Source organism: Vicia villosa, unplaced genomic scaffold (assembly GCF_029867415.1).
Source record: "Vicia villosa cultivar HV-30 ecotype Madison, WI unplaced genomic scaffold, Vvil1.0 ctg.000936F_1_1, whole genome shotgun sequence".
Lineage (NCBI taxonomy): Eukaryota > Viridiplantae > Streptophyta > Magnoliopsida > Fabales > Fabaceae > Vicia > Vicia villosa.
In genome coordinates, this window is record NW_026705419.1 from 583017 (window position 1) to 594816 (window position 11800).

Consider the following 11800-nt stretch of genomic DNA (forward strand, 5'->3'; position numbering starts at 1 on the left):
GTAACAAAGCGACCTGTTAGGTCCGTTCTTTTTTGCTCTCGTGTTACACTCTCTTATTCATAATATCATAGACAATTGCAAGCTTTTTCTTCATGCTTGGTATCTTGGTGATGAGACCATCATAACGCAAGGGACTTAAAGGAAGTGGCTAAAGCTTTTAACATCATCTTGGAAACGAATCCAAGAATTGGGTATTGGCTAGAGTATTTGTAAGACCGATATCTTTTGGCCTTTGTGTGATAAACTTCATGGAGGTTGTTCCATTTGGAAATTGGGATGTCAGTGTTGGGGTTGAAATTTCTTGAAGGGGTTGTTTATTGAGAAAAAGGTTTTATCAAGGGATTGATTATGAAGAAAACTTCCAAGATTGTTGAGTTAACGCATGTGCTTCAACGATTAAAGGTTCTATAGAATGAGCTTCTTTTACTCCGATCTTAGATGGATATTGCTAAGTATTTTTTGGCTTAAAGACATGTCGATCGTTCACATGGAAGAGACAACTAAATGGTTTGATAAAGAGTTGTGAAAAATGGTCAAAGACATTCTGTTTGGTGGAGGTCCTTTCTTCGGTAACTTTTAATGGGTAATGGTTTCTTTACCTATTAGATTTGGGTTGGATTTGAACTCGACAGTAAAATTGTCTCGTACACATTTATGACTTCTAGAGCCCAATATTGAATGTTAAAATATCACATATTGAGATATCGTGGAATATATGGTATGTAATATTATTTTGATAGATCTTTGGATAATATTAGTGGTATAATTTTAACTTTAGACCTTAACAATTTTACTAGTAAGGACATTGTCACCCATATAGACCAACATGTTTTGGTGACTGTCTTACTAAAAGTATCAAAACAAAGAATAGTTTTTGGATGTTTTCAAGCAAACTTATTCACAAAATCTTCTTGTAGCTATTTCTATTACTGAACTAGAACAACACATGTCATCAATATCATTAGATAACTGATACTGGATACTTTTGGAAAACACACACTTTACCAATACTTGTGGAGAACACGCGCTTCATCGACATGACTTTGTTAGAATGTTTTTATTGATATATTTAGGCAAATGTGATACTGGATACTTTTGGAAAACACACACTTTACCAATACTTGTGGAGAACACGCGCTTCATCGACATGACTTTGTTAGAATGTTTTTATTGATATATTTAGGCAAATGAGACTATTTCTAAAGAGAGAGGTACCTATGAACTTTTTGACCGACACTCAAGAAAAAAGATTGACACTTAGGCTAACATCAGTTTTGGACATATGTGAATAAAAATGAAACATGCATATATAGATTTCACTGAGGTATTCCCATATGTTTTATATGCATATCAAAGCATTTGACACTTTTAACTTCCTAACAAAGAATCATGCATAACAATGTATTGTCTTCCAAGTCTGCAAATAAAGTTTGTTTTTGATTTTTTCATCTAAAAAAGAATGGCAGCTCGTCTTGTTGCGTGCTTGCCATCCATTCCCGGGTAACATTATGTTATTCAATAAACCTAATTGAATTCTTTTATTGCTTAGAAAAAAGGGAAGTAGTTTAACCTGCAACTTTAAGAACATCTTGATAAAGGTGGAAGCCACTATGTTAAATGAAAGAAGTCATTTGCTTGGAAAATGTATGGATGTGGAATTGGATGACTAAGAAATTGTTCTCTTTGTTGTGGCTTCTATGTGGCTTGAAGGTTTTGAAGGTTACTTCATTATAAACAAGCAACTTCATCATAACTTGAAATCAAAATTACATCCACTATAAGTTAAAATTAAAAGGAAAGTTCAAAATCAACATTTAAACAATCAACTTCATCACTGAGCATCTGACACAAGATAAAAACATATCTCAAAAATGGACTATTATAAGATTATTATGAAAATGATAATGATACAACTAAATAATAGAAGAAACCAGGAAGAGCCCACACAAAAATTCCTGGAGTCAGCTGTTCTATCATTACATAGTGCTCTATATATATTCTTAGCCATATCCAAACACAGCCATAACACAGCAATCAATGAAAAAAAGAAACATAATAAAAACACAACTACACCCTTGTTTTCCAACGAGACCTGCTTTTCCCGGACCTTTTCGACTTCGAACCTGAAATATTAAGAAACATTTTTAAGATTCCAAAGAACTAAATCATTGAAAGATTGTCTGTTATAGAATAATAGTCTTGCTTTCTATTTCTTAACTAGTGATAAAAAAGACATTCAAATAAGAACACAGAAACAGTAAGTAATATCAACTTTCCTAAGTGTATTCTCAATCCTACAGAACACTTGACAAAGAAGCCTAGGGTGGAATCATTAGAGTTTTCTATGGAGTATATCAAGAAACTGGCCGCATAACACACCACACATGTATCAGACGTCAAGAAACCAATAGTGAAATGGATGAAGAAACAGGGGAACAGTAGGGGAAGATGACCACGAAGAACGTGCCTCGGAGAAAACCTCACACCCTCAATGCAGAAAAAACAGAATGGTGGTGGACAAGAGAAGAGCTGCGCCGAGACTAATGATGGAGGACACAAATGAGAAAGAAAGATGAATTATCCATCTTTGAAGGAGTCGACCCGATCGATGATCACAAAAGCATATAGATTCTTTGAGGTGCAACAGATTTCTCTGGCAGAAAAACTTCAGCTCACCTTCGTGGGTATGAAAGGAGCAGCAATACACTAGGTTTGATTTTGGTGCCAAAACAATTTGGGTGCATCTTAAGAATAGTTCATAGTGGATTTGATTCATAGATTTGATTCATCTTGAGCATCTTGAGAAGCAATCACAGTTTCTAATTTTACTCCATTTTATTTAGCATTTACATAAGCTTTTTAGATTTTAGTTTCCGTAACTTAAGGAACTATGCATCAGGTCGTAATTCAAAATAATTATCTTCCATCCTTAAAATTGAACAGAGGCTCATCATCAAACCCAACAGATGCCAATTCTTACAATTTAGGATGGGTCTAACTCAACCGTACAAAACCGACTTGTAAGCCGAGAACAATGAGGTCTACCTAGGCCATGTTTCAAGACAATTTGGGACTAAATCCATTCTCTCATACTAAAAACAATGAAGGCCCTGGAGGCTGCAATGAAGGCAACCCAACTCACTTATGCGGCTAGGGGCATGACTGCAATTATGGAGGAACTTACAACACACCCCTCACGTGCAATGCTGCCAATGGAGGATGGTAGAATATGGAAAAAGGCCAAAAATCCTTCCTATAAACACGCCACTGCGGCCTATGGCGCCGCCATGGCAATCATTCCTTCACAAATTGGATATGAAGGTTGTGGAAAAATTTGCCATGCCATGGTCGCCATTTAATACAATGCTCACCCCCAAGCCCAATGGTCTTGATGCGTGGAAGCCGAACAGATCTAAACACACTTTGATACCTGTTAAGAGTCCCACATCGGACAATATATGACCTAAACAAACATGTGCTTATAAGTGGAGGCAATCCTCACCCTACTAGCCGGTTTTGTAGGGATGAGTTAGGCCCAACCACATTTCTTAACAATACCATTTTAAAATTTGGATATGACCTAACTCAACCAAACAAAACTTGTTAGTAACGTTTAGGTGAGGACTGCCTAAGTTTTATACGCATTTTTTAGGCCATATCTCTAGACAATGTGGGACTAAATTCATCATTTCACACCCAAAATTGTCAACTTGTTGAAAGTTGCAACGAAGGAAATCCAAATGCCGCACTTAGATGGCAGGTTTATTCTAATTCTTAGCCATTATCAATAATTCGCTAATTTTTTGTCAGACGGGCCAGTCTGGTCTAGCCATCAAACCCTGATTGAAAGACCAAGAAAGAGAGGCACAGAGATATTACTCCTACGGCTTTAAAGACCTTTGCAGTTTACACTAGTTAATAAACCTGAATTAGCTACTGAGTTCATATCATATGGTGAGAAGCTGTGAAAAAGTAGTATTGTTAATTTTCACCTCAAAGCAGCATTGTCCTGAAGTAGATGATCCAACTGCAAAGAAACTTGAGACTTCCAAGAATTGAGACCACTAGCATCTTTTGCCTGCATGAGCAACAAATCATTTCCAAAATGAATAGGAAGTAGTGAAGTAATAAATTTTATTTAAGCAAGTACAAATATTGCCAACAATATCCGTGATAGAATTAACATACTATAACATCCTGCTGGCCAATGAGGTTCCTAATGTCTTCTTTGATCTTCTGTAGAAGTATATCTTTTTCTCCAATGTCTTTACCATACTCTTTGAAAATATTGACATATCTAGAGTTCAAATCTTCCATATACCGCTCCAAAACAAATAAATTTAAGTCTAGAGAACGGACTTTCTGCATTAGAATCTTGAGAACAGTATCCCCGGGCATTCTGCCAACTTGTTGACGGGTTTCTTCAATTGGATCAGGAACATTACTGTTTGTCGTCTCATGATTGGCAGAAGAGATATCCGAAGCAGGGTCTGAACTGATCCCCTCAGTAGTAGTTTGATGAACATGTTCACTCTCAGCAGGATCAGGATGGGATGATACGGTCTTCTTATCATCATTACCTTCTCCAGATGCAAATAAATTATCTTGAGTATTTATTAAATCCTCCAGCATCCTCTCAACGGCATCCACACCAAAAACTTCAACAACACTTAGTGTGCAATAAAACTCTGAACCATAGTGGCTTTGAAGATGCAACTTTAGGTATCTCACCCATTTTGGCTCTTTAAGAACAAACCTTTGAGCATGCCTCACATTGGAGGCAGTAAAATTCCCAAGGAAAACCCAAACATCTGTCGGAAAGTTCAGACTTCCATGGATTTCAAAGTCTTTCAAATTGGAAGAGTGGTGCTCAAAATTAGCTATTTCTACAGTATCTACTAAGGTTTCTTCTGAAAGTTCTATAATGACAAATTTCTCCTCCACAGAACATGGATTTCGAAGATACTTGTCTTTGTCCCTGCTTAAGATATTAGAGGCACCTTTACCTTCTTTATTAGAACCTAAAACTTTAGCCCCCTTTGATGCCGAAGCATAATTATATTCTGCACCACCAGGCTCCAATCTATGAATTACACTTCCAGATTGACCAGTGCCTGACTTAACTTTAGAACTGATAGCCCTGCTCTTGAATTCATCAAGACCAAGAGGCACAGCTCGAGATAAGAGATCAGGTTTTTTAACATCATTTTCAAGTTTGACAGCAGATTCAGAACTCTCAACTACATGCTCCTCTCGATTGGAAGAATCCGTATTTTCTTTATTAAAATCACCAGGTACTGCATAGTCTAACGTGAGTGACTCGCCAACTAAACCATTAGCCTTAGTACCTCCACCTTGAGAGTGTAATAAAGTCTCCGACGGAATGCAAGCGTCATTTCCTTTAATAAAATATTTATCAGCGGTATCAGAGATTTCACAAAATCCGTGGTTAACTTGATTCCATTTTGATACTCTATCAGAAATCTCTTCTGAACCATCTACATACAAAAATAATAAACGGGTCAATAAGTCTATAAGATATATGTCTGCGACAAAATAAAAAATAAAAAATTGTTCTCGCTTTATAAAAGCAAAAACTTATTTGAGTCTCTAAAAAGGGATGCTCAATCAGTGTTGTCAATTACAGATTGCAGAAAATAGCACTTAATAGAAATTACACTATGATACAGCACTATAGCTGCCATTTGATAACTGTACATTTTTTATAATGCTTTATCCTAAACAAAGTATTGCAACACAGTCGCGATTGGTTCAAATTCTATTACGCTATAGCGCTACAGTGCTGCAATAACCACTGTTTTAGAACACTGGGCACAATGCACAAAGTTCCCATCAGGAGGAGTCTGGAGAGCGTCAATCTATATAGTCTTAACTCCGCAGGAGATGTTGTTTCCAAAATATGAACCTGTGACCTGCAGGTCACAAGAAAGCGTTTGTGCTAAGGCTCGTGCCCCGCATACAAGTCTATCTATCTTAAGAAAAGTCTTCACCAAGTGACACATGGAAAAATCTCACTTCTATTTTCTACCTTTCCCCCACAGCCATGCAATCTAGCACGAGATCTTTTCTGGATCGCTATTACAAAGGAGCAAGTGAGCAAGAGATCCATCCAAATTCATCAAAACAACTTTAATTTATCAATAGGAAAAAATAGGTTGTGACTTGGAACTAGTCCCTCAATGTAGCATCACATGAGATGTCCACCAAGCATCTGTCCTACATCTCGAAGGAGTAGCCCAATAGTCTGGATTGAAACAATAAACGAGTAGTATGTAGGAGGTCCAGGATTCAATCCTTTTTGGTAGCTAGCAACAAACTCCTCCTCCCCAAACAACAGGATTCAATCCCTTTTGGTGGCTAGCAACAAACTCCTCCTCCCCAAACAAATTAACCACTGCCATTCGCATATAAAAAAAAAGGGTCTCTCCTACAGTGTCACTCTTTATAAACTCACTTCCAGTGTTGTCGAAGACAGATGGCGGAGAGCCAAAATCCCACCATACCGGCGGTTCCGTTATTGTGGATCATGGCGGAAAAACCCGCAATAGTGGCCGATATTTACCATTGCGGCGAGCCCAAAAACCGCCATGTATATCGGCCATAGCAGCCATGATGCCGCAATTTGATAACACTGCTCACTTCTAACCTAATCTATGCAGAACTTATATTCTTCTCAATTCACGCTAAACATGATAGGGTGTGCGTGAATATAAAAGATGGCTGATCTGAATCAATAGACTCTAACAGGACTGTCTTTGAGGGCGTGCAAAATAGACTACCACACATAACCCAAAATTTAATACATTTAAACTTGTCTCGCTTAAATAGTAATTAATCTACACAGAGCCTCCAAAAACTCAAGACGACTCTGGACTCTCTAACACCGTATTAGGTTTTTATATTTGACATAACTCATCCTTAACCATTTTATAAACTTATTGTCTAGAACATAATAATACATTATGAAAACACAAGATAACAAAACAACAGAAAAAAGAAAGGACATAGTATTTACCTGTGTAACTGACCCATAAGCTGAAAAGAATAAGTAACCCCCACAAAACAAAAACCAAAGAAACTTCACAAAAAGTGTAATTACTTATCCCAGACGAAGAACTTTTAACAGGGTTACAAACAACAGAAGCTCTTCTTGAAAGAAGAGCTTTACGTGATCTCTGCATTGCACATCAATCCAAATTCAGTAACACAACAACAATTCCCATTAAATTACCCTGCAGATTATACAAGATCGATCTCAACAAATTAAAAACAAAAAACAGATAAAAAATTGATAAATGTGCAATAAGAGGGAGAATTGTGAAATGGTGTTTACCGTGTTTGATTTTTGTGGCTTTTGAAATGGCGTTGACGATGGATCTGTGTGTGTTCTCTGTTTGTTCCTTTTGGAAAGTGAATTCAGAATGAAAATAAATATTAAATATAAGTTATTATTGGTTTATTTATTGTAAGAAAGGCGAGTCGCGGAAGAGAGCGCGTGTGGTTGTTGCTTACTGATTAAGGGTTACCGACGTAAGTGATTATTTAAGGGTTGCCGACTTATGTGTCTTTATCGGACCTAATTAATGTAAGCCACATCAACTCAATTCAAAAATTTTTATTTGTTTTATGCTAATTATTTGTTTTAAATATCTCTTTTGAATTATTTTTTTTACAATTTTAAGAATATTATGTTAATTTTAGTGATGAAAATTTTAATATTTGTTTAAATATATTTAGTGATGGTAATTAAATAAATTGAGATACAAAAATAAAAATATACTAATTTTTTTTAATATTGCATTGATATTTTAAAAATATTATATAAAAGACGTTTATAATAAGACAAGAAAAGTGGTTATTGAATTTATAACTCTATTTTTCTATGACACCATTTGTTGTTGTCGTGAGTTACACTTACGTTTCATATGTAGTACTAAACAATAATATCATAGTCGACATAGTATTGGAAAGAAAAATATCAAAGATAGTTTAAGTAAAAAAATTGTAATGAGAGATTACTGATTGACACATGGATTTGTTAATGGTAAATTATTCAAGGTTAATAAATAAATTTAAAATATAAATCTAATGTTAGAAGCTAATAATAATGTGATGATTTAAGTCTGATTTCAACTAATGTATTGGATCTAGTTGAATTGAATTGAGTAAGGTTAGTTGTATTTAACAGAGTCAAATATAACATAGAGTCAAATATAACATAGAGTTGTTGTGTCGAAGTGTAATTTACACGTTTTGATTTTGGTTGTCTATAAATAGGAATGTTATGTTGTAAATAGATACAACTTCACTTTAATAAAATCTCTTTTTCTTAATATAATTTTCTCTTTTTTTCATCTTTTTCCTATAATTCTAATTGTTCAAACAAATTGGTATCAACAAGTTCAGATTGCGATTCAGTGAGATTTTGAAATGGTAAACAAAAACAAAACATCAACGCAATTTCCGGCGATCTATCAGAAGTAGATTGCGCAGAAACAGATCATCTCCAGATTTCAAAATGTGACTGCAATCATGAATGATGGAGTACTGACGTTGGAAGCAAATGTAGATGATGTTCAGAAAGCTACACACAAGGATAAAAGAAAGAAAGATGGAAAAGCTTTGTTCTTGATTCAACAGTGTGAGGATTCTAATGTGTTCGAGAAGATTAATGAAGAGGAATCATCCAAAGAAGCGTGTGACAAGTTGAATAACTTGTACGGCAGAGATGAAAAACTGAAAAAAGGTGAAGTTGCATATGCTGAGAAAGCGGTTTGAGATAACACATGAAAAAAATGAATCAATCGTTGATTTCTTCTCAAGATTAGTATTCACAAACCAGATGAAAGTGTCTGGTGAATCAATCAACGAATTACAGAAGATTGAGAAAGTGTTAAGATCTTTGACTACAAACTTTGATTACATTGTAGTGTCTATTGAAGAGTTCAAGAACCTAACTGAGATGAAGTTAGAAGAATTTCAAGCTTCATTAGAGGCTCATGAGATGAGGTTAAAGTAGAGGAACTCAGAAAGGGAGAAGGTGACTGAACAGACACTACAAGCAAGATTCATCAAGAAGTCTGAAAAAGAAAAGGCGAAGCAAAAAAAGAATCTTGCTAATGATGAGAAGTCAAGCAAGAACTCAAAGAGTCATGATGATTCAACCAAGAAAGTCATGGACAACAAGTATTCGCGGAAGAAAGTTGACATGAAGAAGATACAGTGTTACAATTGTCAAGGAATTGGTCATTATGCTCGAGACTATGGAAGAAAGAAGGAAGTAAGAGCAAAAGATAATGATAAAGTGTGATATGCACATGCTGAAGTTGATGACTCTGATGATGTGCTACACATGGCTAATACTCAGTTGAACAATGAATAAGCCAATATATGGTATATAGATTCAGGATACAACAACCACATGACTGGTAATAAAAATTGGTTCACCGAGTTAGGTGAATCAGTTAAGAAAGTGATCAAGTTTGTAGATGGCAGACATGTTACATCAGATGGAAAATGATACGTATATGTGGTTAGAAAGGATGGTCAAAAAGTCAGTATCACTGATGTATTATATGTACCTTCTATGACAAGTAACTTGATAAGCATGGGTCAATTACTCACAAAATGGTATAACATGAAGCTTGAAAAGAATCAGATGAAGGTGTATCACGGTGAAGAAGGAATGATTCTGAAAAGCACCATTGACATACAACAAGACCTTCAAAGTATAGATCAACACAGTTGATTATAAATGTTTGCTTCGATTGCAGGAGAAGACAAGAACTGGTTGTGGCATCACACATATGGACATCTAAACTTCAGAAGTTTAGGTATGCTCGACCTGAAGAGGATGGTGTATGGCCTACCTCAGGTGAAAGAACCAAGTCAGGTGTGTGAGGAATGTTGTAAAGAAAAACAGACTAGGAAAGTATTCAAGCATGACTTGCCCAGGAGGTCGAAGGAAAAGTTGAAGCTAGTTCATTCTAATGTGTGGTCCTTTTGAAGTAAGTTCTAATGGAGGTAACAGCTATTTCCTAACTTTCATAGATGAATTCACTAAATATATCGTCGATTTATCAAATTGAAAGGAAGAGTAAGGTATTTACACAATTCAAGAAGTTTAAATTGCATGTCGAGAAGCAAAGTTAATGCAAATTAAAGAAACTCATAACTGATGGTGGAGGTCAATACACTTCTAGAGCATTTGTAATATTTTGTTATGAGGAAGGTACAAAGCATGATTTCATTGCATCATATACACAACAACATAATGGTATAGCTGAGAGGAAGAATCGAAGTATAATGGACATGGCTAGCGGTATGTCAAAAGCTAAAAAAATGCCAAAGAGATTTTTGAAAGAAGCAATTTCAACAACAATGTACATATTGAATAAATGTCTAACCAAGAAGATAGTAAACAAGAAACCTTATGAGGCTTGGAAAGGAATGGAGCCAAATGTTAGTCATCTTAGAGTATTTGGACCAATGTGTTTCAGGCATGTACCTGAGCAATTGAGGAAGAAGCTAGATGACCGAAGCCAAACCATGATGCTCATAGGTTATCATTCAATTGGTGCATACAAATTGTATTCGCTAAATGATGACAAGCTAGTGATCAGTATAGATGTTCTTGTGGATGAAATCAAAGTGCAGAGTAGGACTTAGATGTTCCTACACTAAAAGAAGCATACTCAAAAGATCTTGAAAATATTCAAGATGAGCAACTGTAATGCAACTGTTACATCGTTGGATATTGGAGCAACGTTGAAAAAGGATACAAATTATGAGTTTGTAAGTGCAACACTGTGCAAACAAATCATTGGATCCTTGAGATATTTTTGCAACACAAGACCGGATATTTGTCAAAGTGTTGGGTTGTTGAGCACATTTATGGAAAAGCCATAAGAATGTCAACTCACTACATTCAAGAGAGTGTTGAGATATATAAAAGGTATTGTCGGTCATGATGTGTTGATGCCAAGGCATAAGAATACCAGCACATAAGCAGAAGTATGTGGTTACAGTGATTTAGATTTTAGTGGATATCGAGATGACAAAAAGAGTATTTCATGGTACATATTCATGATTGGAGGTGCTCCAATATTTTAGAGCTCAAGAAAACAAAGAATTGGGGCTTTGTCATCTTGTGAAGCTGAATATGAGGTCACATCATACGCAACATGTCAAGCAGTATGGATAGAGATGCTGCTAGAGGAGCTCAAGATCATGGAACATAAGAAAAAGAAGTTATTTATCAATAACAAGCCAACTATCGATCTAGCCAATCATCATGTGTGTCATGGTCGAAGTAAACACATAGAGAGAAGGTATCATTTTCTCAAGGATCAAGTAAATTAAGGAAAGCTTAAACTTGAGCATTGCAATACATAATCGCAACTAGTTGACATACTCACCAAGCCTCTGAAGAAAACCAGGTTTGATGAGTTGAAGAGAAGCATCAGGATGAGAAGCCTTGAAAGCATGAATTAGGAGGTATGTTAGAAATTAATAATTCAATATTTCAAGTTCGTGTTCGACCTAGTCGAATTAAGCTGTATAGGGTTAGCTATATTCGACAAGTTGAATACAGCTTAGACTTGTTATTTCGAAGTGTAATTTGTACGTTTTAATTTTGGTTGCCTATAAATATGCATGTTATGTTGTAAATAGATACAACAACTTCACTTTAATAAAATCCCTTTTCTCAATTTAGTTTTCTCTCTTTTCTCTCTTTTCCCTCTCTTTTCCCTCTTCTTCCTGGAACTCTAATTATTCC

At 35.6% G+C, this 11800-nt stretch overlaps 1 protein-coding gene across 1 annotated transcript; it reads right to left on the bottom strand.

The window, feature by feature from the left end:
* Nucleotides 1-1800: 1800 nt before the first annotated feature.
* On the bottom strand, nt 1801-7512 carry LOC131632338 (SUN domain-containing protein 4-like). The gene is made up of 5 exons (XM_058903096.1): nt 7355-7512; nt 7037-7253; nt 4189-5498; nt 3993-4078; nt 1801-2123 (listed from the first exon to the last, which is right to left on the bottom strand). Exons 2-5 carry the CDS (start codon nt 7200-7202, stop codon nt 1880-1882), a joined length of 1806 nt encoding a protein of 601 aa, XP_058759079.1. The 5' UTR covers nt 7203-7253; nt 7355-7512; the 3' UTR covers nt 1801-1879.
* Between the last annotated feature and the right edge of the window lie 4288 nt (nt 7513-11800).